Source organism: Hemiscyllium ocellatum, chromosome 10 (genome assembly GCF_020745735.1).
Source record: "Hemiscyllium ocellatum isolate sHemOce1 chromosome 10, sHemOce1.pat.X.cur, whole genome shotgun sequence".
Taxonomy (NCBI): Eukaryota; Metazoa; Chordata; class Chondrichthyes; order Orectolobiformes; family Hemiscylliidae; genus Hemiscyllium; species Hemiscyllium ocellatum.
The window spans coordinates 114,301,663-114,328,868 of record NC_083410.1 but is presented as its reverse complement, the minus strand read 5'-3'; the positions used below and the strand labels follow the sequence as shown (position 1 = coordinate 114,328,868).

The 27,206-nt window shown below is 43.5% G+C and overlaps 1 protein-coding gene across 11 annotated transcripts in view; it reads right to left on the bottom strand.

Moving 5' to 3' along the window:
- The window catches only part of LOC132819922 (utrophin-like), a 751,240-nt gene that overhangs the window by 325,976 nt on the left and 398,058 nt on the right, over positions 1-27,206 (bottom strand). For all 11 annotated transcript variants that reach the window (XM_060831897.1, XM_060831902.1, XM_060831903.1 and 8 more), the window contains 5 exons: positions 26,832-26,967; positions 20,601-20,750; positions 19,298-19,459; positions 15,213-15,314; positions 794-908 (listed from right to left, as the gene is read on the bottom strand). In XM_060831897.1, coding sequence (XP_060687880.1) covers positions 794-908; positions 15,213-15,314; positions 19,298-19,459; positions 20,601-20,750; positions 26,832-26,967 — 665 coding nt within the window. The remainder of the gene's footprint in view (positions 1-793; positions 909-15,212; positions 15,315-19,297; positions 19,460-20,600; positions 20,751-26,831; positions 26,968-27,206) is intronic.

Here is a 27,206-nt window from a genome sequence, read left to right as displayed (position 1 = left end):
CTAATGTCCTCAATAATACTTAATCTCACCATTTTTATACTGCCCTCTTGTATAATTTAGCAGAATTGCCACAATTTCGAGCAAAACTAAAGTCCACAGAATTTCTCAATAATTTACAATTTTCATTACTTAGGAACATGCTATTTTTAATCACAGGTATTTAAAACACATTTACATTGGTTATAGGTACTTTTCTAGATGAGAAGTACACAAATCAAAATATAGACAAAGACATTGGGCTTTGGAACACGGTCGAAATTGGAAAATTATTTTTACTCCCTGGGAACAGCAAACCGTTCCCCCCCCCCCCAGATGTATCCTATTTTGTGACAGCTCTGACGTTATTAGGATGCAAATATAATAGAAAGATTATGTTAGCAGCTGTTCAGTACAACTGACAAAAGAATGTGTTCTTAAATTTAAGATCCTGCTCAAGAGCTGAACTGTATTTTGACAGAAGGGTTAAAACAAATTACCATCACAAGAGAACAAACCGCAGAGTCATGGGGGAAGACAGACAAACAAAACAATTGTTCCCCCATGTACACTTTTAGTGAAACAATTTTTTTAAAGCATACATCTATGATATTGGTTGAAATTGGCAAAATTATAAAATGGTTTGAATTCGGCAATTTAATGGTTTGAAGGTCTGATTTGATGAAAAGTCGTTGACTTGAAATATTGTCTTTCTTTCAACTGAATCTGCCACATCTGCTGTTCTTCAGTGTTTAATTTAGATTTTGAACAATCATAGTATTTGCTTTTACCCTACATATTTAAGAGGTGTTCTCACCTTTAACCTTTGGTTGTGACATATGCTGACTCCATCCCACGAAGCACTGATCATTAAGATCTTTCAAAATATTGTTGAGAGTTTTCCAGTCAGCAGAAAGTTGTGCCACCTTACTCTACAAGATTAGATAGAACATTTTCATTAACAGGGAAGTAATTGGTAACCATTTTTCACCATCCTAACTTCACTTGCTCAGAATTCTGCCTAAATTAGAAGAGGTTTGCTGCTTTTTACAATGAACCTCAGCCAAATATACAAATTAAAGGTCTTTCCCAGCCATTCTCCAAGTTTCTATACTGATAAACCCAATAGCCTAATTTTCAATTTGAGGCACAAGCACTAAGAACATCCTTTTCTGAACTGCCAAGTACATCAAATTCTAGCAGGGCAAAACAATGGAAATAAATGGATGTGAAAATAAAACCGAGCCACCTGGATTTTAGAATTGGATGGTTATACCTCCAAACCACGTATAACCCATCAATTGCAGTTTTGACTAAAACAAACTGACAAATTTGGAACACAGATGCATTAGCATACATCTATAACAAGCAAACGCATGCTGGTCTCTATTGCAAGAGGTTTGAAATACAACAAGTTTTCACAGTGTTTCCATGTCATTACCTAAGATGGCAGCAGAGCAGGATATTCCTACAGAAGTTCCTCTGCTCTGCCTGTTCTTTCTCTTTTTACTTTTATTCCCTTTTTTCCTTCTCTTCGCTTAGCACCTGAGGTGAATTTTACAGCAGCAACAGGCATGGGCAGCAAATCCCGCAGCAGTGAGCACCGCAACAGCTTGGGGAAGCAGCTCCAGAGCAGCACACAGGCAGCAAGTCCTGGGGTGGAGATCAGCAAGGAGGAGGTCGTCTTGGAACTTACCTTGGAGCAGCTGAGGGCCAGTACAGAGTGGAATGGAGGTTTGGAGTGGAGTGGGGATGGCTATTGGACAGGGAATGGCGCAGGACATGTGAGGAGACCCTGTGCTAAACTGCTACAATGTAATGTTTATTTGAAGTTTCCTACCTTACTGCAATTGTCAACCCTTTAATGATGTTCTATTTTTAACTTATTTTCCAACTCTGTAAAGTAATACAACTATTTTTATTCCTCTGTTGTATCCAAGAATTGTACCGAGGTACTTGTTAGGGAATTGGAGCTGGAGCTGGATGAACTTCAGATCTTTCGGAAGGCAGAGGGGATTATTGAGAGGAGTTACAGGGAGGTAGTCACTCCTCAGGTACAAGAAAAAGGCAGATGGGTTACAGTCAGGGACAGAAAGGGAACCAGCAGGCAGTGCAGGGATCCCCTGTGGCCATTCCCCTCAACAATAAGTATACAGTTTTGGATACTGTTGAGGGGGATGACTTACCAGGGGAAAGCAGTGGGGCACAGGGCTGTGGCAGAGAGTCTGTCCCTGCTGCTCAGGAGGGGAGGGGGAAGAGGAGCAAAGCAGTAGTCACTGGGGACTCCACAGTTTGGGGGACAGATAGGAGTTTCTGTGGGGACGAGAGAGACTCACAGCTGGTGTGTTGCCTCCCAGGTGGCAGGGTTCATGATGTCTCTGATCGTGTTTTTGGGATCCTTAAGGGGGAGGGGGAGCACCCCAAGTTGTGGTCCACATAGGCACAATGACATAGGTAGGAAGAGAGATGGGGATTTAAGGCAGAAATTCAGGGAGCTAGGATGGAAGCTTAGAGCTAGGACAAACAGAGTTGTCGTCTCTGGTTTGTTGCCCATGCCACGTGCTAGTGAGGCGAGGAATAGGAAGAGAGAGGAGTTGAACACGTGGCTACAGGGATGGTGCAGGAGGGAGGGTTTTGGATTCTTGGATAATTGGGGCTCTTTCTGGGGTAGGTAGGACCTCTACAAGCAGGATGGTCATCATCTGAACCAGAGGGGTACCAATATCCTGGGGGGGGGGGGGGGAGGAAATTCGGTAAAGCTATTGGGATAGGTTTAAACTAATCCAGCAAGGGGATGGCAACCAAAATTGTAGTTCAAGTATAGAAAAAGTTGAGAGTAGGGAGGTCCGAAATCAAGTTTCAGGGACACAAGATGGCACCAGCAAGCAAGAAGTTGCTTTCAAGTGTGTCTACTTCAACGCCAGGAGCATCCGGAATAAGGTGGGTGAACTTGCAGCATGGGTTGGTACCTGGGACTTCGATGTCGCCATTTCAGAGACATGGACAGAGCAAGGACAGGAATGGCTGTTGCAAGTCCTAGGATTTAGATGTTTCAGTAAGAACAGAGAAGATGGTAAAAGAGGAGAAGTGTGGCATTGTTGGTCAAGGACAGCACTGCAGTTGCAGAAAGGATGTTAGGAGACTCATCAACTGAGGTAGTGTGGGCTGAGGTTAGAAACAGGAAAGGAGAGGTCACCCTGTTGGGAGTTTTTTTATAGGCCTCCAAATAGTTCCAGAGATGTAGAGGAAAGGATAGCAAAATGATTCTCGATTGGAATGAGAGAGACAGGGTAGTTGTTATGGGGAGACTTCAACTTTCCAAATATTGACTGGGAACGAGTACTATAGATGGGTCAGTTTTGTCCAGTGTGTGCAGGAGGGCTTCCTGACACAGTATGTAGACAGGCCAACAAGGGGTGAAGCCACATTAGATTTGGTACTGTGTAAGGAGCCAGCCAGGTGTTAGACTTGGAAGTAGGTGAGCACTTTGATGATAGCGATCACAATTCTGTTATGTTTACTTTAGTATTAGAAAGGGATAGGTGTATACCACTGGGCAAGAGTGACAGCTGGGGGAAAGGCAATTACGATGCGATTAGGCAAGATTTAGGAAGCATAGGATGGGGAGGGAAACTGCAGGGGATAGGCACATTAGAAATGCGGAGCTTATTCAAGGAAAAGCTCCTGAGTATCCTAGATAAGTATGTACCTGTCAGGCAGGGAGGAAACTGTAGAGCGCGGGAGCCATAGTTTACGAAGGAAGTGGAATCTCTGGTCAAGAGGAAGAAGGTGGCTTATGTTAGGATGAGATGTGAGGGCTCGGTTAGGGCACTTGAGGATTACAAGGTAGCCAGGAAAGGCCTAAAGAGAGAGCTCAGAAGAGCCAGGAGGAGGCATGAGAAGATGTTGGTGGGTAGCTTCAGGGTAAACCCTAAGGCTTTCTATAGGTATTTAAGGAATAAAAGAATGACGAGAGTAAGATTAGGGTCAATCAAGGATAGTAGCAGGAAGTTGTGTGTGGAGTCAGAGGAGATAGGGGAAGCACTAAATGAATATTTTTCAACAGTATTCACTTTAGAAAACGATAATGTTGTCATGGAGAATACTGAGATACAGGCTACTAGACTAGGTGGAATTGAGGTTTACAAGGAAGAGGCATTAGAAATCCTGCAAAGTGTGAAAATAGATAAGGCCCCTGGGCAGGATGGGATTTATCCTAGGATTCTCTGGGAAGCCAGGGAGGAGAATGCTGAGCATTTAACATTGATCTTTAAATCGCCATTGTCTCCAGGAATAGTGCCAGAAGATGGAGGATAGCAAATATGGTTCCCCTGTCTGGTAATTATAGACCAGTGAACCTTACTTTGGTTGTTGGTAAAGTGTTGGAAAAGGTTATAAGAGATAGGATTTATAATCATCTTAAAAATAATAATTTGATTAGGGATAGTCAGCACGGTTTTGTGAAAGGTAGGTCGTGAGTTCTTTGAGAAGGTGACCAAACAGGTAAATGAGAGTAAACTGGTTGATGTGGTGTATTTGGATTTCAGCAAGACGTTCGATAAGGCTCCCTACAGTAGGCTATTGTACAAAATGCGGAGGAATGGGATCGTGGGAGATATAGCAGTTTGGATCAGTAATTGGCTTGCTGAAAGAAGACAGAGGGTGGTGGTTGATGGGAAATGTTCATCCTGGAGTCCAGTTACTAGTGTTGTACCGCAAGGGTTGGTGATGGGTCTACTACTGATAATCATTTTTATAAATGATCTAGATGAGGGCGTAGAAGGGTGGGTTAGTAAATTCGCAGACGACACTAAGGTCAGTGGAGTTGTGGATAGTGATGAAGGACGTGTCAGGTGATTCACTTTGGTCAGAGTAACCGGAATGCAAAGTACTGGGCAAATAGTAAGATTCTTGGTAGTGTAGATGAGCAGAGAGATCTCGGTGTCCAGGTACACAGATCCTTGAAAAGTGCCACCCAGGTTGACAGGGTTGTTAAGAAGGCGTAAGTGTTTTAGCTTTTATTAATAGAGGGATGGTGTTCCGGAATTATGAGGTTATGTCACAGCTGTACAAAACTCTGGTGCGGCCACACTTGGAGTATTGTGTACAGTTCTGGTCACCGCATTATAAGGAAGATGTGGAAGCTTTGGAAAGGGGGCAGAGGAGAATTACTAGGATGTTGCCTGGTATGGACAGGAGGTCTTATGAGGAAAGGCTGAGGGCCTTGAGGCTGTTTTCGTTGGCGAGAAGAAGGTTGAGAGGTGACTAAATAGCGACATATAAGATGACCAGAGGGTTAGATAGGGTGGACAGGGAGACCTTTTTCCAAGTATGGTGACGGCAAGCACGAGAGGGCATAGCTTTAAATTGAGGGGTGATAGATATAGGACAGATGTCATAGGTAGTTTCTTTACTCAGAGAGTAGAAAGGATATGGAATGCTTTAACTAGGAGAAAGTGAGGACTGCAGATGCTGGAGATCAGAGCTGAAAAATGTGTTGCTGGAAAAGCGCAGCAGGTCAGGCAGCATCCAAGGAGCAGGAAAATCGACATTTCGGGCATAAGCCCTTCTTCAGGAATTAGGAAGGTGTGCCAAGCAGGCTAAGATAAAAGGTAGGGAGGAGGGACTAGGGGGGAGGGGGTGCTGGGAATGCGATAGGTGGAAGGGGGTTAAGGTGAGGGTGATAGGTCGGAGAGGGGGTGCAGCAGAGAGGTCGGGAAGAAGATTGCAGGTCAAGAAGGCTCAACCCTGCTGAGTCCGAAGGTTGGGACTGACATAAGGTGGGGGGAGGGAAAATGAGGAAGCTGGAGAAATCTGCATTCCTCCCTTGTGGTTGGAGGGCTCCTAGGCAGAAGATGAGGCGCTCTTCCTCCAGGCGTCATGTTGGCATGGTCTGGCGATGGAAGAGGTCAAAGACCTGCATGTCCTTGGTGGAGTGGGAGGGGGAGTTGAAGCGTTCCGCCACGGGGCGGTTGGGTTGGTTGGTGAAGTATCCCAGAGGTGTTCTCTGAAACGTTCCGCAAGTAAACGGCCTGTCTCCCCAGTATAGAGAAGGCCACATCGGGCGCAGCGGATGCAGTAAATGAAGTGTGTGGAGGTGCAGGTGAAGTTGTGACGGATATGGAAGGATCCCTTGGGGCCTTGGAGAGAAGTGAGGGGGGAGGTGTGGGCACAAGTTTTGCATTTCTTGCAGTTGCAGGGGAAGGTGCCGGGAGTGGTGGTTGAGTTGGTGGGGGGTGTGGACCTGATGAGGGAGTCGCGGAGGAATGGTCTTTCCGGAAAGCTGATAGGGGAGGGGAGGGAAATATATCCTTGGTGGTGGGGTCTGTTTGGAGGTGGCGGAAATGATGAAGGATGATACGATGTATCTGGAGGTTGGTGGGGTGGTAGGTGAGGACCAGTGGGGTTCTGTCCTGGTGGCGATTGGAGGGGCGGGACTCAAGGGCAGAGGAGCGGGAAGTGGAGGAGATGTGACAGAGAGCATCGTCAACCACGTCTGAGGGAAAATTGCAGTCTTTGAAGGAGGCCATCTGGGTTGATCGGTATTGGAATTGGTCCTCCTGGGGCAGATGTAGCGGAAGCAAAGGAATTGGGAATATGGGATGGCGTTTTTACAGGGGCAGGGTGGGAGGAGGTGTAATCTAGGTAGCTGTGGGAGTCGGTCGGTTTATAGTAGATGTCCGTGTTGAGTCGGTTGCCTGAGACAGAAATGGAGAAGTCTAGGAAGGGGAGGGAGGAGTCTGAGATGGTCCAGGTAAATTTGAGGTTGGGATGGAAGGTGTTAGTAAAGTGGATGAACTGTTCAACCTCCTCATGGGAACACAAGGTAGCGCCGATACAGTCATCGATGTAGCGAAGGAAAAGGTGGGGGGTGGTGCCAGTGTAGCTGCGGAAGATGGACTGTTCCACATATTCAATGAAGAGGCAGGCATAGCTGGGGCCCATGCAGGTGCTCATGGCTAATCCTTTGGTTTGGAGGAAGTGGGAGGATTGGAAAGAGAAGTTGTTCAGAATGAGGACCAGTTCAGTCAGTCGAAGGAGGGTGTCAGTGGAAGGGTACTGGTTGGGTCGGTGGGAAAGGAAGAAGCAGAGGGCTTTGAGGCCTTCATGATGGGGGATGGAGGTGTATCGGGACTGGATGTCCATGGTGAAGATAAGACGTTGAGGGCCGGGTAAGCGAAAATCATGGAGGAGGTGTAGGGCGTGGATGTCATCCCGAATGTAGGTGGGGAGTTCTTCTCATTTACTGCATCTGCTGCACCTGATGTGGCCTCCTCTACATTGAGGAGGCAGGCCGCCTACTTGCGGAATGTTTCAGAGAACACCTCTGGGACACCCGCACCAACCAACCCAACCACCCCGTGGCTCAACACGTCAACTCCCCCTCCCACTCCACCAAGGACATGCAGGTCCTTGGCCTCCTCCATCACCAGACCATGGCAACATGACGCCTGGAGGAAGAGTGCCTCATCTTCCGCCTAGGAATCTTCCAACCACAAGGGATGAATGCAGATTTTTCCAGCTTCCTCATTTCCCCTCCCCCCACCTTATCTCAGTCCCAACCCTCGGACTCAACACCACCTTTTTGACCTGCAATCTTCTTCCTGACCTCTCCGCCCCTTCCCCCTTATCACCCTCACCTTAACCTCCTTCCACCTATCGCATTCCCAATGCCCTCCCCCAAGTCCCTCCTCCCTACCTTTTACCTTAGCCTGCTTGGCACATCTTCCTCATTCCTGAAGAAGGGCTTATGCCCGAACGTCGATTCTCCTGCTCCATGGATACTGCCTGACCTGCTGCGCTTTTCCAGCAATACATTTTTCAACTATGGAATGCTTTGCCTGCAATGGCAGTAGATTTGCCAACTTTAAGTGCACTTAAGTCGTTATTGGACAAACATATGGAATAGTGTAGGTTAGATGGGCTTCAGATTGGTATGACTGGTTGGCACAACATCGAGGGCCGAAGGGCCTGTACTGCACTGTAATGTTCTATGCTCTATGAGAGATTTGGTCAGGAGATGGTATCAGTTATGCTAATTGTTCTTAAGGCACCAGGTCTGGAAGGAGAAAAGTAACTATCCAAGGATATAGAGACAAGTGGGAGTTGGAACTAAAAGTGGCAATAGGCAGTTTCAGTTGAGATATTTCAGGGGATAATGGATTATCTGAAAACAAGAAATCTTCAGGGGACAGTGAGTAAATAGGGACAGTAAATGGGGCGGCATGATGGTTCAGTGGTTAGCATTGCTGCCTCACAGCACCAGGAGCCGGGTTTGATTCCAGCTTCGAGTGACTGACTGTGTGAAGTTTGCACATTCTCCTCATGTCTGCGTGGGTTTCCTCCGGGTGCTCCAGTTTCCTCCCACAGTCCAAAGATGTGCAGGTGAGGTGAATTGGCCTTGCTAAATTGCCCATAGCATTCAGGGATGTGTAAGTTAGATGCATTAATCAGGGGTAATTATAGGATAATGGGGTAGGGGAATGGGTCTGAGTGGGTTACTCTTCGGAGGGTCAGTGTGAACTTGTTAAGCTGAAGGGCCTGTTCCTACACTGCAGGGATTCTATGATAATGAACTGAATGTAGCATCTCTGTGCTACAACCATCGGTGATTCTTATATTTGAGCTGAAGGTTCACTAGATTGGTCCCTACAGTGACAGGGTTGGTCAAAGAGCCTGAGCATGATCTCCAATTCTCAAAAGATAAGAAAGATTTCCTCATTGCCAAGCATATGTTCAGAAAGAGGCTTGACAGAGTAGGAACCAGTTGGTTCCTCAGTTACAAAATCTGTAATATGGAGGCTCAATTTCAGGCTAAGGAGCCAATCACTTAGATGCATTTATCACCCAGGTTTGAAAGATTCACAAACTCCCAACCCCAAAGGATTTTTTTTGTATTCACACATAGGCATTGGTGACTGGCCAGTATTTATTGGTTGTCCCTTGGTGCCCTTGAGAAGATGATGGTGAGTTGCCTTGGTAAACTGCTGCAGTTCACGTGCTGTTGTTTGACACACAATGTTCCTGGAATGCCAGGATTATGACCCAACACTGAAGGAAGAGCGATATGGTGAGTAGTTTGGGGGGGAGCTTACTTCTTATCCTTCTTGGTGTAAGTAATCATGGCCTTGGAAGGCGCCATCTAAGATGCTTTGTGAATTTCTGGAGTGCACCTTATACATTGTACTCATAGCCGCTACTGAGTATCAGTGTTGGAGGGTGTAGATGCTTGTTGATGTGAATCCATAGAATCCCTGCAATGTGGAACAAGCCCTTCAGCCCAATAAGTCCACACCAATTCTCTAAAGAGTAACACACCCAGATCCATTCCCCTACCATAATATCCTATATTTACGCTCGACTGATGCACCTAACCTACACATCCATGAACACTATGGGCAATTTAACATGGCCAATTCATCTAACCGGCACATCTCTGGATTGTGAGGGGAAACCACGGCGACACAGGGAGCATGTGCAAACTCCACAGACAGTTGCCAAAGGCTGGAATTGAACTCAGATACCGCGCGCTGTGAGGTAGCAGAGCTAACCACTGAGCCACCATGAAGAGCCTACACAGCGTGGTGTCAATCAAGTGGCTGCTTTGTCTTGTAAGGCATCAAACTTTACAAGTGTGTTGCACCCATTCAGGCACGTGGGGAGTATTCCATTACACTCCTGACTTGTGCCTTGGACATGATGGACAGGCTTTGGGGATTCAGGTGGCGAGTTACTCACCTTAATATTGCTAGCCTCTGACCTCCTCTTGTAACCACTGTATTTATATGGTGAGTCCAGTTGAGTTTCTGGTCAATGGTAAACCTGAAGGATGTTGATAGTGGGGAATTGAGTGATAATAACACCACTGAATGCTAAGAGAGTGTAGTCAAATTGTCTCTTGTTGGAAATGGTCATTGCCTGGCATTTGTGTGGCAAGTGTCAAGATTGTGGACACTCCCTTGTTGAATGCATTTAAAGCCGAGATAGACGATTTGTGATTTCTCAAGGAATCAGAAGAAATGGAAAGCAGATGGGAAAATGGAGTTGATGTCATGAGAGTAATGAATGCTACAACTACTTTATAGGAAGTCAGTAAGCTCAGTTGGTCAGTTTGCAATGCAGAGTGATGACAACAGTGTGGGTTCAACTCCTACACTGACTGAGTTTACCATGAAAGATTCCTCTTCTCAATCTCTCCCATCGTCAGAGGTGAAATAACCATCAGGTTAAATCACCATTAGTCCTCTCTCTCTCAGAAAGTAGTCCTATGACTCTGTAGGTTTATGATGCCTTTACCACTTCTTGTATTTATGTGTAGAGTTGGTCACCCTATAGAATAAACAATTTCCAATTCCGACCATGGCTCTTCCAGTTTACTGCCCAAAACATTAACAGATTCATACAGCATTTATAAGAAGCAGGTAACTAGTGTATTGAAAATGTACAGGACACTGTCTGAGTTCTTAGAGTGGTTGGTTGCAGCACAATCGCCATGTTTACTTGATGTATAGAAGGTGCCAATTTTGAAGAAAATAACAATAACCAGAGGGGCAAGTTGTCACCATTGAAGGAGGGAATCAACTAACCAGGATCAGAGGAAAGTCATGGAATGGTTAAGGACTGTAAAGCATTACTGTACGAGAGAGAAGAGATCAAGCATCATTTTGCACAATTATGCATTCAGACAATCATTCCAGCAACTGAGCAGACTGACAGAATGAAGATTGGCAAAACTTCAGCCATATTTGCACAAAAGTCAAAGTAACTGGAATAATAACCTATCAATCTGAACACTGGCATCCTTTCCACACAAGACATTACTGCCTATTTCCCCTCCCACCAGATCTATGTTTTCCCTCTACTTCCCTGTCCCAATATTATTTCATTTCTCATTCTCTGCCTCTGCCTCCTTGTCCTATCTATATACAGAATCGATAAATAGGCCCACAGGATTGTGGTTTGTCAATGACAATTTTCCATTTACTCAAAGATTTAAGGAGAAACCACGTCCCCTAAGAAGATATGTTCAAAACCTGGAAGGAAGTTGTATGGTAACACAACCACCCTCCCCTGGAGAGTGTTCACCATCTCTTGCCTCCCAATTCTAATTCTATTTCCCTCTGCTATTGTCCACTGCAGTCTCACTCTTCCCACTCCTGGGACCTAATTACTCACTTACATCATTGCCTGACCTGACCTGAATATTACAGCTTATGAGACACTCTTTGCATGTTTCCAGAGAAACTGAAGAAAATTTAACAGAGCTAGATTTACTAGTGACAAAGTGTTTCATTAATTTAAGAACATAACACTACATGATATACTAAACATTGTGGAATCCCCTAACCTGCTTAATTGTAGAAAATCCAAACTATTGATTCAAAATCCGTTAAACAAGCTGGAACATGGAAAAAATTGCCCATTACTTATTTGGATACAAAGACTGCATGCTCCACTCATGGACAGTGGGATGTGGATTTTCCAACTGAAAGTTATTGCGTACTATGTTTCCACTCACTGGCATCAGATTTTAACTATGGAACCCTTGAGAAAGGTATCAAAAAGAACATTTTCCTGACTAGTCATCAGATGATCAATGCAAGACAATATTAATGGAGGCTTTCAGAATGATAGTAGTCTATCATTACTGCCCAAAACATTAACAGATTCATATAGCATTTATAAGAAGCAGGTAACTAGTGTATTGAAAATATACAGGACCTGCCTTTGGAGGTAGTTTGGGCTGAAGTCAGAAATAGGAAAGGAGCAGTCACCTTGTTGGATGTTTACTATAGAGCCCCTAATAGCAGTCGAGATGTGGAGAAACAGATTGGGAAACAGATTTTGGAAAGGTGCAGAAGCCACAGGGTAGTAGTCATGGGCGATTTCAACTTCCCAAATATTGATTGGAAACTCTTTAGATCAAGTAGATTGGACGGGGCGGTGTTTGTGCAGTGTGTCCAGAAAGCTTTTCTAACTCAGTATGTAGATTGTCCGACCAGAGGGGAGGCCATATTGGATTTGGTACTTGGTAACGATCCGGGACAAGTGATGGGCTTGATAGTGGGTGAGCATTTTGGTGATGGTGACCGTAATTCTGTGACTTTCACCTTGGTTATGGAGAGAGATAGGTGTGTGCAACAGGGTAGGTTTTTTCAATTGTGGGAAGGGTAAATCCAATGCTGCAAGTTAGGATCTGAGGAGCATAAGTTGGGAGCATAGGCTGTCAGGGAAGGATGTCGTTGAAATGTGGAACTTTTTCAAGGAACAGATACAACGTGTCCTTGATATGTGTGTACCTGTCAGGCAGGAAAGAAATGGTCATGTGAGGGAACCTTGAATGACGAGGGAGGTTGAATGTCTAGTAAAGAGGAAGAAGGAGGCTTACATAAGGCTGAGGAAAAACGGTTCAGACAGAGCGTTGGAGGGATACAGGATAGCCAGGAGGGAGCTGCAGAAACGGACTAGGAGAGCTAAGAGAGGGCATGAAAAATCTTTGGCGGGTAGGATCAAGGATAACCCCAAGGCCTTTTATGCATATGTGAGAAACATGAGAATGACGAGAACGAGGGTAGGTCCGATCAAGGACAGTAGTGGGAGAATGTATATTGAGTCGGAAGAGATAGGAGACGTCTTGAATGAGTACTTTTCTTCAGTATTTACAAATGAGAGGGACCGTATTGTTGAAGAGGAGAGTATGAAACGGATTGATAAGCTAGAGGAGATATTTGTTAGGAAGGAAGATGTGTTGGGCATTTTGAAAAACTTGAGGAGAGACAAGTCCCCCGGGCTTGACGGGATATACCTTAGGATTATGTGGGAAGCAAGAGAGGAAATTGCAGAGCCGTTGGCAATGATCTTTTCGTCTTCACTGTGGCACCAGGGGACTGGAGAGTGGCGAATGTTGTGCCCCTGTTCAAAAAAGGGAATAGGGATAATCCCGGGAATTATAGGCCAGTCAGTCTTACTTCAGTGGTAGGCAAAGTAATGGAAAGGGTACTGAAGAATAGGATTTATGAGTATCTGGAAAGACACTGCTTGATTAGGGATTGCCAGCACGGATTAGTGAGGGGCTAGGTCTTGCCTTACAAGTCTTATTGAATTCTTTGAGGAAGTGACCAAGCAAGTGGATGACGGTAGAGCAGTGGACGTAGTGTACATGGATTTTAGTTATGCATTTGGTAAGGTTCCCCATGGTAGGCCTTTGCGGAAAGTCAGGAGGTATGGGATAGTGGGAAATTTGGCCAGTTGGATAGAAAAATGGCTAACTGGTCGAAGTCAGAGAGTGGTGATAGATGGTAAATATTCAGCCTGGAGCCCAGTTACAAGTGGAGTTCCGCAGGGATCAGTTCTGGGTCCTCTGTTGTTTGTAATTTTTATTAATGACTTGGAAGAGGGAGTTGAAGGGTGGATCAGTAAATTTGCAGACGATACAAAGATTGGTGGAGTTGTGGATAGTGAGGAGGGCTGTTGTCAGGACTTAGATATGATGCAGAGCTGGGCTGAGGAGTGGCAGATGGATTCAAGTGTGAGGTTGTCCATTTTGGAAGGACAAATAAGAATGCGGAATACAAGGTTAACGGTAGGGTTCTTAGTAAGGTGGAAGAGCAGAGGGATCTTGGGGTCTATGTTCATAGCTCTTTGAAAGTTGCCACTCAGGTGGATGGAGCTTGTAAGAAGACCTATGGTGTATTAGCGTTCATTAGCAGAGGGATTGAATTCAAGAGTTGTGAGGTGATGTTGCAGCTGTACAGGACTTTGGTTAGGCCACATTTGGAGCACTGTGTGCAGTTCCGGTCGCTTCACTTGAGGAAAGATGTGGAAGCTTTGGAGAGGGTGCAGAGGAGATTTACCAGGATGTTGCCTGGAATTGAGAATAGGTCGTACAAGGATAGGTTGAGAGTGCTAGGCCTTTTCTCATTGGAATGGCGAAGGATGAGGGGTGACTGAATAGAGATTTATAAGATGATCAGGGGAATAGATAGAGTAGACAGTCAGAGACTTTTTCCCCGGGTACAACAGAGTGTTACAAGGGGACATAAATTTAAGGTGAAGGGTGCAAGGTATAGGGGGGATGTTAGGGGTAGGTTCTTTACCCAGAGAGTGGTGGGGGCATGGAATGCGCTGCCTGTGGGAGTGGCAGAGTCAGCAACATTGGTGACCTTTAAGCGGCAATTAGATAGGTACATGGATAAGTGCTTAAGCTAGGACAAATGTTCGGCACAACATCGTGGGCCGAAGGGCCTGTTCTGTGCTATATTGTTCTATGTTCTATGAGATTGATAGACCAACTACTATCATCCAGGAAGACCATCAGTTGAGTATTAGGATACTTACTCTTAAAAAAGGCCTGTTTTAAGATTTAAGAACCCTGAATTAATTAGGCCGGCTAACTGTAAGTTCATTTCAACCAGAAATAAGAAATGCAAATTTCAAAGCACACTTTGTACTGTTAAGACACAGAGACAAACAGCTGAACCAAATCTACTTCTAATTTCGCAACACCTAAAACTAAAACTCTGAAAAGCAGCACTATGATAATGACCACACAACCTGATGTAAATTTAGGGATGAACACTGATCAGGACAGTGGGGTAACTCCTTGCCTTTCTTCAAAAAAGTGCCATGGAATATTTTGTCTCAGTTTAATATTTCCATTGAAACTTGACACATCCAACAGTACAGCATTCTCTTACTACTACACTAGAACATCAGTCTATATTTTTGAGGTCGCACCCAAGACAAGGATTTGAATTTACAGCCGTCTAATGCAAAAATGAGAAGGCTCTAACAGAGCCACAGCTCACATTAATTCAAGGCAATGTTCCTGTGTGTGGTCTGAGGATGCTGCGTTGCATCCAGTTAAAAATTACATAACACCAGGTTAGAGTCCAACAGGTTTATTTGGAAGCACTTGCTTTTGGAGCACTGCTCCTTCATCAGTTGGTTGTGGATAATAAGATTGTAAGATACAGAATTTATAGCAAAAATCTTGCTATAAATTCTGTGCCTTACAATCTTATTCTTCACAACTACCTGATGAAGGAGCAGTGCTCCAAAAGCTAGTGCTTCCAAATAAACCTGTTGGACTCTAACCTGGTGTTGACTGATTTTTAACTTTGTACGCCCCCGTCCAAAGGGGTGTCTCCAAAGCACTGAATCCAGACCACAGTCCATCTTCAAGTATGGGGCATCTTGCAACAAATTGTGTGACAGTCAGAAATACCACTATTTACCTTTTCTTCAGGGAGCAAATTACTTTTCCTGTCCAACTCCAAAGCTTTAGCGAGAGTAGCCTCAATGTCAGTTTGGTGGCTCATCACAGCAGCTTCTAATAACTGAAACATTGAGTCAACATTTAATACAATACTCCTAACAGGCAGAAAACAAACTCTTTCGCATAATGATCACTGTTTTTCTTAAAAAACAAATCTCTACTTGAAATGACTTGGGCATTTAGTTTTATATTTCTATCCTTTGGAAATACCTATACTACAGGGACTGTAACATGACTACATCCACATGCATACTTGTACCAAGGGCAGTGCAGTGCAAATGAGACTGCTTTTTAATTTTCCATCTTGCCAATAGTTTTGTGTCCATTTCAGAGCACCCACAACATAGGGTGGTGATGGCCTAGCGGTATTGTCACTGGACTGTTCATCTCGGAACCCAGTTATCTTTCTGGGGACCAAGGTTCAAATCCTGACATGGCAATGGTGGAATTTGAATGCAATAAAAATCTGGAATTAAGCATGCAATTGTCATTTATTGGAAAAACCCATCTGGCTCACTAATGGCCTTCAGGGAAGGAAGCCGCCATCCTTACCTTGTCTGGTCTACATGTGACTCCAGATCACAGCAATATGGTGGACTCTTAACAGCCCTCTGGGTTATTCGGAATGGGCAATAAATACTGGCCTAGCCAGTGATGCCCACATGCCATGAATGAATTAAAAGAAAATTCACCATGTTCCCTCATCAAGACTGCAGCAGCAGATCCATATCCCAGCTCTGACACAACAGCTATCCCTTTTCCTATCAACAAGTTATCAGTGCACAATTTAACATGAATAGTTCCCAGAGTTCAATCTCTCTCAGCAAATCTCCACCAAATTTTCTGCAGAGCAAAAACACTGACAGTAGCATCATGCATGTATCTGTGCCAACATGACGATGCACTGGATATTCCAAATAGTTTCACGAAGGTAATGAAAAATACTGAACTACTTTGCAAACATACAAGTTCTATATCTCAGTTTGTTCTCCTTATGGCAAGAGAATTCTATCAAAGAATGGAACTGGCAAGGGGAATTTTACTAGATGATGCAGTGTTCGGTGTGGATTCAGTTCTCTTCCCATCTCTGCCCAATGTTTTCTGGCATGAGAAGTCCTATGGACAGACTTTCCCACTCAACACAATAAATGTCCACTTCAGGGCCTCATTCCACCACTACTGGTAGTCAACAAGCATTGGACGAGGCAGTAGCCACACAGGAAGTTTCAAAATCAAATTTTCTTGTTAGAAACAAGAAAGGAGAGGTCGCCCTGTTGGGAGTCTTCTATAGGCCTCAGAGTAGTTCCAGAGATGATTCTCGATAGGAGTGAGAGAGACAGGGTAGTTGTCATGGGGGAATTCAACTTTCCAATTATTGACTGGGAACACTACAGCTAAAAATGTGTTGCTGGAAAAGCGCAGCAGGTCAGGCAGCATCCAAGGAGCAGGAGAATCGACGTTTCGGGCATGAACCCTTCTTCAGGGCTCATGCCCAAAAGGTCGATTCTCCTGCTCCTTGGATGCTGCCTGACCTGCTGCACTTTTCCAGCAACACATTTTCAGCTCTGATCATCCAGTCCTCACTTTCTCCTGGGAACAGTATAGTACAAGTACTATAGATGGGTCAGATTTTGTCCAGTGTGTGCAGGAAGGCTTCCTGACACAGTATGTAGACAAGCCAACAAGGGGTGAAGCCACATTAGATTTGGTACTGGGTAACGAGCCCAGCCAGGTGTTAGACTTGGAAGTAGATGAGCACTTTGGTGATAGCGATCATAATTCTGTTATGTTTACTTTAGTATTAGAAAGGGATAGGTGTACACCACTGGGCAAGAGTGACAGCTGGGGAAAAGGCAATTACGATGCGATTAAGCAAGATTTAGGGAGGGAAACTGCAGGGGATAGGCACATTAGAAATGTGGAGCTTATTCAAGGAAAAGCTCCTGGGTGTCCGAGATAAGTATGTACCTGTCAGGCAGGGAGGAAGCTGTCGAGTGCAGGAGCCGTAGTTTACGAAGGAAGTGGAATCTCTGGTCAAGAGGAAGAAGGCAGCTTACGTTAGGATGAGATGTGAAGGCTCAGTTAGGGCACTTGAGGATTATAAGGTAGCCAGGAAAGGCCTAAAGAGAGAGATCAGAAAAGCCAGGAAAAGACATGAGAAGTTGATGCTGAATAGGTTCAGGGTAAACCCTAAGGGTTTCTATAGGTATTTAAGGAATAAAAGAATGACGAGAGTAAGATTAGGGTCAATCAAGGATAGTAGCAGGAAGTTGTGTGTGGAGTCAGAGGAGATAGGGGAAGCACTAAATGAATATTTTTCAACAGTATTCACTTTAGAAAACGATAATGTTGTCATGGAGAATACTGAGATACAGGCTACTAGACTAGGTGAGATTGAGGTTCACAAGGAAGAGGTATTAGAAATCCTGCAAAGTGTGATAATAGATAAGGCCCCCTGGGCAGGATGGGATTTATCCTAGGATCCTCTGGGAAGCCAGGGAGGAGATTGCCGGGCCTTTGACATTGATCTTTATCTCGTCATTGTCTACAGGAATCATGCCAGAAGACTGGAGGATAGCAAATGTGGTTCCCCTGTTCAAGAAGGGGAGTAGAGACAACCCTGGTAATTATAGACCAGTGAGACTTACTTCGGTTGTTGGTAAAGTGTTGGAAAAGGTTATAAGAGATCGGAATTATAATCATCTTAAAAATAATAATTTGATTAGGGATAGTCAGCACAGTTTTGTGAAGGGTAGGTCGTGCCTCACAAACCTTATTGAGTTCTTTGAGAAGGTGACCAAATAGATAGATGAGAGTAAACCGGTTGATATGGTATATATGGATTTCAGCAAGGCATTCGATAAGGTTCCCTACAGTAGGCTATTGTACAAAATGCAGAGGAATGGGATTGTGGGAGATATAGCAGTTTGGATCAGTAATTGGCTTGCTGAAAGAAGACAGAGGGTGGTGGGTGATAGAAAATGTTCATCCTGGAGTCCAGTTACTAGTGGTGTACCGCAAGGGTTGGTGATGGGTCTACTACTGATCATCATTTTTATAAATGATCTAGATGAGGGCGTAGAAGGGTGGGTTAGTAAATTCGCAGACGACACTAAGGTCGGTGGAGTTGTGGATAGTGGTGAAGGATGTTGTAGGTTCCAGAGAGACATAGATAAGCTGCAGAGCTGGGCTGAGAGGTGGCAAATGGAGTTTAATGCAGACAAGTGTGAGGTGATTCACTTTGGTCAGAGTAACTGGAATGCAAAGTACTGGGCGAATAGTAAGATTCTTGGTAGTGTAGATGAGCAGAGAGATCTCGGTGTCCAGGTACACAGATCCTTGAAAAGTGCCACCCAGGTTGACAGGGTTGTTAAGAAGGCGTAAGTGTTTTAGCTTTTATTAATAGAGGGATGGAGTCCCGGAACTATGAGGTTATGTCACAGCTGTACAAAACTCTGGTGCGGCCGCACTTGGAGCATTGTGTGCAGTTCTGGTCACCACATTATAAGGAAGATGTGGAAGCTTTGGAAAGGGTGCAGAGGAGATTTATTAGGATGTTGCCTGGTATGGACGGGAGGTCTTATGAGGAAAGGCTAAGGGACTTGAGGCTGTTTTCATTGGAGAGAAGAAGGTGAGAGGTGACTTAATAGCGACATATAAAATGATCAGAGGGTTAGACAGGGTTGGATCTGAGTATCTGACATTGAGAACAGGTCCTCCTGACAGCCACCCTATCATCTGACCTCTCCCCTTTACCCACGTCCCACCTTCACTTTCCAAAGGCATTTGGACCTCACTGATCCTGGACCTTTGGTCACAGCATTGCTTCACTGCTCTAACTGGCCAACAGCTCTTTGTGGCGCTAAACTGAGTCCTTGATCTTGGGGAAAATCTAGTCAGAGACTACAGAATTCAGAGGACCTTTTCTAAAGGAGGTGATATAGGGTCCTCAACAGCTCTTCAGCAAGCAATCAACAGCCCAGTCATAAAGATAAAATTCTGCCCTATACTTTCTGCATATATTTGTTTTTCAGTGGAACTTACCTGAAGTTGTGTGCCTCCTGGTGAAGATGGCCCTCTGTGCTGGAGCTTCAGTCTTGTAACTACTGCCCAGTCGGACAACTTCTCCAGGTTTTCTTTGAAGTCAGCATAGTCCTGGAGGTGAATCTCAATTTCTTTCACTTTAACAGACAGTTCTTTGCACATCTAAATAAGAAAACATGACATTGCATCAGAAATAATTTTTTTCTGTGTCCAAAATAAGTCATATCTGACTTGAAACATTAACTTTCTCTTTCTCTCCACAGATGCTGCCAGACCTGTTAGGTTTCTCTACCACTTTCTGCTTTTAAAATTTGAGAGTCTGTAATCATCAGACAAAACATGAGCTACATGCAAGGTGTATGGGATAATAGTAAAACTAAAGTAAATTTCCTCCTGATTTTTCTAGAATTAAATATGTCTTACTGCAATCAGGAGGAAACGAGGATTGCAGATGCTGAAGATCAGAGTTTAAGTTAAAATGTGTGGCACTGGAAAAGCACAGCAGGTCAGGCAGCATCCAAGGAGCAGGAGAGTTGACATTTCAGGCAAAAACCCTTCGTCAGGAATGGTTGGGGGCGAGGGAGAAAGAGAGAGAGAGAGAGAGAAGGGGGCTGAGGAATAAATTTATCTCTCAGCCCCCTTGCCATCCCCATCACCCACATTCCTGATGAAGGGCTTATGCCAGAAATATCGACTCTTCCTGCTCCTCGGATGCTGCCAAACCTGCTGTGCTTTTCCAGCACCACATTTTTTTAACTTTAACTGTGATCATACAGTCAGTAACAGATTTCTCAACCCATCCTTGTAGTAACATTTGCTATCTCAAAATTGTCAGTCAGTCCAATTTTTAACACAACATTTATAGTGCAGCATTTTCAAGCAATTTCATTATTTACAGATGCTCAATCTTTCTTTCTTTCACTTTAAAAAACACAGTATAGAGTATAACAGAAATATACATGGAGTAGATTTGTAAGTGATTTTAAAATTGAGAAGAGCTCAGAACAAAAAAAATAGTAGGTTTTAATTTCAATTCTTTTTCATTCATATTAAATTAAATAACTGAATGGTTCCAAATATCGGCACAGCCCTTTTACTTGTTCACAGGTTAAACTAAAATGAACACTGGAAATTGTTGGGTGCAAATGGTGCTGGAAACTGGAGCTTCAGGCTCAACAAAACTTCAAGGAACACACTTGCTGTGCCTTTCAGCTGAGATACTTTCTTTTCAGCACAAGAAAATTAATGCTAATCCCTTATTGCAACTCATCATGAATTATGATGTCATTTAAAAAAAACTTACCTTATTCCAGTTTGAATTGATAATTCTATGCTTTGCAGAAAGTTTGTCTCTCTCTTGTAGACTTAGGTTTTTGTCTGAAAGTATATCCTGTGTAATGCTGTTCATCATGGTTAAATTGTCACTGCGCAACTTGAGGTCTGTTGCTGCAACCTGTGAATAATAGTCACAGTACATAATGCAACAGTCAACAAAGAGACCCTAACCAAAGCTGCAATGCTACACAACAGCCTTTTTTGGCAGATCTGAAAATCAAGATTTAGATTAGAAATATAAAATCAACCTCAATAAAGTATCCTGAAAACATCATACTAGACTCAAAATGTTAGTTCTTTTTATCTCTCCACAACTGCTGCCAGACCTGAATACCTCTAGGATTTTCTATGTTTGTTTCAGATTTTCCGTGTCCACAACGTTTTGCTCTTAAATAAAATATTGCTGAGTCAAAATCCTGGAACTCCATCCCTAACAGCTTTGTAGATGAACCTAGACCAAAAGGTCAGCATGGTATAAGAAGACAGCTCATCACCACCTTCTCAAGAGCAATTAGGGATGATCAATAAATGCTGACCCAGCCAGCGTCTACCACATTCCACACAAGAGGTGAAGAAATGGAGCACAGCAAGGAATATCGAAAGAGGACTTCAAGATAGAGAACCGACAGTGTGTTGCTGGAAATGCACAGCAGGTCAGGCAGCGTCCGAGAAGCAGGAGAATCGACATTTCTTGCATAAGCCCTTCATTCGGAATGATGAAGAGCTTATGCTCAAAACACCGACTTTCTTGCTCTTCAGATGCTGCCTGGCCAGTTGTGCTTTTCCAGTATGACACTCTCAACCCTGATCTCCAGCATCTGCAGTCCTCATATTCTCCTTCAAGATAGAGGATATCATGAAACAGGAAAAGACTATTTGTGACTCATGCCAGGTGAATCCCTCAAAATAGTTTGAGACGGGGGGGGGAAAGGAGGAGGTGGTGAAGTGAGAAGAAAATTAGACTGGAAAGGAAACAACACGAAAATCGAGCAGTCACCATAAAGGGGAACCCAAAAATGTTCTACTGGAATACAAATAGGAAGTGGTTAGTCAGAGATGTAGTGGGGCCTACTGGGACAAAGAAAGAATCATGTGCTTAGGCTACTATACTTTGGTAGTTCGTTCTATCAATGATTTAAATAGGAAGAGGACATCAATTTTAGAAATATTGATAGAAAGAGAGACCCCAGATGGGGTAAAGATTCACAGTTTGTCTTTTCACAACAAACTGCCTATGATTAGACTAGTTGTCTCTTGATCTGAATAGCCTGCTAGACAAAGTGCTTGCCATGATTTTCAAAGCTTTAATTTGGGGTAGATCCCACAGAATTAGAGAGTTGCAAATGTGACACCTTTGTTCAAGAAAGAGTGAGATCCTGAAGGTTCAGTACTAGGAATAGACAGCATAAATGAATTAAAAGCAGTGTTTTATTTTGAAGATTCATATCAAACTCGAAAATATTAGGAAGCTGCCAGAGTCATAGAGGTCTACAGCACAGAAAAAGGTCCTTCAGTCCATTGAGTCTGCAACAATCATACACATGCATCTAACTATATTAATCTAATTTTCCAGAACTTGACCCATAGCCTCATGAACTTTGGCATTGTAAGTATACATAGAACAGTACAACACTGTACAGGCACTTTTGGTCCTTTATGTTGTGCCAACCTTTATCCCAGTCTAAAATCAAACTAACCGACTTAACTTACATTTTATTATCATCCATGTACCTATACAAGAGTCACTTTCATTTCCTTATTGTATCTGACTCTACTACCACTGCTGTCAGTGCATTCCATGCACCCACCACTGTCTGTGTAAAGAACCGACCTCTGTCATCTCCCCTAAATCTTCCTTCAATCACCTTAAAATTATGCCCCCTCTTGATAGCCATTTCCATCCTGGGAAGAAGTCTCTGGTTATCCACTCTACCTCTGCCTCTCGTCATCTTGTCCACCTCTATCAGGCAACCTCTCATCCTTCTTCGCTCCAATGAGAAAAGCCCTAGCTCCCTCAAACTTTCTTCACAAGACATGCCCTCCAGTCCAGGCCATATCCTGCTAAATCTCCTCTGCACTCTCTCTCAGCATTCCACATCCTTCCTATAATTAGTGACCAGAACTAACACAATATTCTAACAGTGGTTTAACCAAGGCTTTATAGAACTGCAGCATAACCTCGCAGCTCTAAAACTCAATCCCCCTGCTAATAAAAGCCAACACCATATGCCTTCTTAACAACCCTATCAACTTGAGTGGCAACTTTGAGGGATCTATGGACATGGACCCCAAGATCCCTCTGTTCCTCCACACTGCCAAGAATCTTGCCTTTAATCCTGTAATCTGCATTCAAATTTGACCTTCCAAAATGAATCATTTCATACTTTTCCTGGTTGAACTCCATCTGTCACTTCTCAGACCAGCTCTGCATCCTGTCAATGTCCCGTCACAACCTACAACAGTTCTCCACACTATCCACAACTCCACCAATCTTCTTGTCATCGGCAAACTTACTAACCCACCCTTCCACTTCCTCATCCAAGTCTTTTGTAAGAATCACAAAGAGCAGAGATCCCAGAACAGATCCATGCAGAACACCACTCGTCACCGAGCTCCAGGCTGAATACTTTCCATCGACGATCACCCTCTGTCTTCTATGGGACAGCCAATTCTGTATCCAGACAACCAAATTTCCCTGCATCCCATGCCTTCTTACTTTCTGAATGAGTCCAACATGGGAAAACTTATCAAACACCTTGATACAATCCATGCAGGAGAAAGTGAGGTCTGCAGATGCTGGAGATCAGAGCTGAAAATGTGTTGCTGGAAAAGCGCAGCAGGTCAGGCAGCATCCAAGGAACAGGAGATTCGACGTTTCGGGCAGAAAGAAGGAAGAAGGGCTTATGCCCGAAACTTCGAATCTCCCGTTCCTTGGATGCTGCCTGACCTGCTGCACTTTTCCAGCAACACATTTTCAGCTACAATCCATTCACACCACATCCACTGCTCTACCTTTATCAATGTGTTTTGTTAAATCCTCAAAGAATTCAATAAGGATGGTGAGGCATAACCTGCCCCTCATAGATCCATGCTGACTATTTCTAATCAAGCTAGTTTTCCAAGCAATCATAAATCCTGTCTCTCAAAATCCTCTCCAATAATTTGCCCACCACTGATGTAAGACTGATGTAATATTTAGAAGTATACTTCTAAATATTTCTGCCGCTGCACCCTGACAGAGCACTAATGATACAAGCTTGATAGGCTTACATTTTAATGTCCTCAGTCAGATTACTGTTATTCCACATTCTCTTCCTCAGCTTAGAGGACTGCAACTTTGCAAAGTGGATATTGATTGATTCATGATGGTTGCGGAGCCGACATGCGTGAAGCTGCCTACAACCTCTTGCACCACACTGTCAGTGGTGATAGAAGGTGGTATGGAAAAACCTGTGCACGTTTGTCTCAAATCTCAGGTGACAAGGGTTAAACAGCTTTCTGTAAATTCCATTAGGCAAGCAGACACCCTCTATAACAAACAGACTAGAGCAAACAGCCCTACCAACCATCAAACCAAAAATCTGGATCCGCTACATAGATGACTCCTTTGTCATCACAAAATGAAACAAGATAGAAGAGACATTTATCATCATCAACAACACCCTCATAGGCATAAAGTTCACCAAGGAGGAAGAAACCGACAACAAACTCGCATTCCTGGACGTCACAGGCAAAAGAACAGACAACGGAGAACTACAAACCTACATATAAAGAAAACCGACAAACACTGACCAAACACTTAACTACACCAGCAACCATCCCAACACACACAAACGAAGCTGTATCAGAACACTATTCCAACAAGCCACCACACACTGCAGCACAGACGAACTTCAGAAAACAGAACCACCTATACAACTTATTCAAGAAGAACGGATACTCAAAAAATACAGTCCGCAGATTCCTCAAGAACAAACCACAACAAGCAGACCTAACACAGCCAGAAACCCTAACCATCTTACCATACATCAAAGAAATCTCAGAAATACAGCCAGACTACTAAGACCCCTTGGAATCCTAGTAGCACACAAACCCACCAACACTCTCAAACAAAAACTGACAAACTTAAAAGATCCAGTACAACCCATGGACAAAACCAATGTCATCTACAAAATTCCATGCAAGAACTGCCACAACACTACGTAGGATAAACAGGAAGAAAGTTAGCCACCAGGATACACGAACATCAGCTAGCCACAAAAAGACATGACCCCCTCTCCCTCGTAGCCCTACACACGGAGGAAAAAAACCCACCATTTCAACTGGGACAAAAAATCTATTCTGGCACAGGCTAAGCAAAGACATGCCAGAGAATTCCTAGAGGCCTAGCACTCCAACCACAACGCCATAAACAAACACATTGACCTAGATACCCCTCAGAAAACAAACAGGAAATGACATCACCACAAACCTCAGGAACCCCATCCAGGACAAACGTATAAATAGAAAGCAGGAGACAACAGCTTCACTTCACTTGGAGGTCGCCACTGATGATGTTACCTAGCCAGGTAATGAAACATCTGGATATCAAACCTACAGATCTGCACGCAAACCTACACCCTAACCCTCTATATGCTGCTTTCTGATAAAAAGGGATAAATCGCTTCCCTTCTTTTTAGCCACCAATTTGCATCAGTCACAACAAATATGTTCCTTTTGCTTTTTGCATGCAGCCATCCCACTTCAAATAAATGCAGTTCGGCCATAAGAGGTAGGAGCAAAAGTAGGCAATTCAGGCAATCCTTGCCACTCAATAAGATCATGGCTTATCTGACAATTCTCAGCTCTAGTTTCCTGCCTTTCCCCTTAACTCTGAATTCTCCTAACTCAGTAAATATCTGTGTATCTCAGTCTTAGAAATACTTAACTATCCAATCTCCAGAAACCAATGTAGTAAAAAATTCCAGCTTTGACAAAGGGTCAGTTAGACTTGAAACATCAGCTCTTTTTTCTCCTTACAGATGCTGCCAGACCTGCTGAGATTTTCCAGCATTTTCTTTTTTGGTTTTTAAAGAATTCCACTGATTCGCTGCCCTCATCTGTCTTACAAGGGGTCAGCTCTGCACCAGTTGATTGTTGAGTGCCATTTTCCATCTTCACTTAAACCTTATGGTACAACACTCAGTTTTCTCAATATTTCCCATTGACATTTGATTTGCTTGGCTCACCTCATTTGCAAGACTTAAGCATAGCAGTGCCTCCTCACTGTTGGACCAGACACATATTGTTGCGGGCAAGTCCCCTGAACACAACTGACAAACATTCATCTCTCAATGTCCCCACACTACCGCTGTCCCAGTCCATTTTTGGAAAATATTTGTTGTGACTGATGCAAATTGATGGCTAAAAAGAAGGGAAGCAATAGGTAAATATCTGCATTGTAACCACACTATATTGTTGGCACCCGTAAATTTTCTTTCGGGTTTGGTAATCTAAATCCTTCCAACTAGTGGTTGGTCTATACATTACAGCAAGCAATGTAACTGCAAAATTTTTGCTCCTTGGCTATCACCAAATTGCTTGCATCCTTGAACCCTCTGAGATATCCTCTTTCTACAGCACTGCAATGCTCTCCCTTAACAAAAAAAAAACCATGCCTTCTCCTTTTTCCCTTTCCTTTTTTTGAGCACCTTGTAATTAACACAGTGTATTATCAACACATCATAATCCACATGGCACTCTGGGCTTGTAATTCTTCAAGTTTACATGCATTCATATACATGCAACATAACTCTCATTTGGCTTCATTATTTTGTGTGTTATTCGGACTCTCCAACAACTTACTATTCTCTATTCTAGTGTTACCTGTCTCTCCAAGTATTTTGTACACTCCGATATTACACTCTAATATTCTTCCCCAATTCCCACATATTACTAAATACAAAACTTAACATCTTAAATCTCTAAAGATGCACGTAGCTTGAATAGCTCTGTAAAATTGATAGGGAAACATCAGATCAAGTTTCCCTTTGTACATGCCCCATGATCTGCCTTGAGGGGCAATACCAGAAAACAACCTGCAATTTTCAGACAGACTACTTATAGCTGTTCATCATTAAGCAATCTCAAAGACAAAGTCTCTTTTTTGAAAAACTGTTAAAATATAAATATAAAGTAGGTTAATCACGGATTGAAATACCTTCAGTTCCTCCAGGTCATGTGCTGTCGGCGGTGAATGCACAGCCCTTAAAGAGTTCTGTACTGTATCCAACCACAAACCAAATTCATCCATCTGATTCTTTAAATCAGAGCATTGTTGGCTATCTCCAACCAACCTAAGAGATAAAAAAAACGTAATACTTAACAACTGCAGAACCAAGGAGGTCTGGAATTAAAACAGCATATAAGTCAAAGGATGCTAATTCTGGTTACTCATGGGTCAGCACTGCAACTCGGACTTTCAAATATTCAACTCAACTGCCTTCTCTTCTTACGAAAACAACAGTGCTGTTTGAATGGTAGGTCAACATAATATATTCTCTATCAAAATGAAAATTAAGCTTTATACACAATT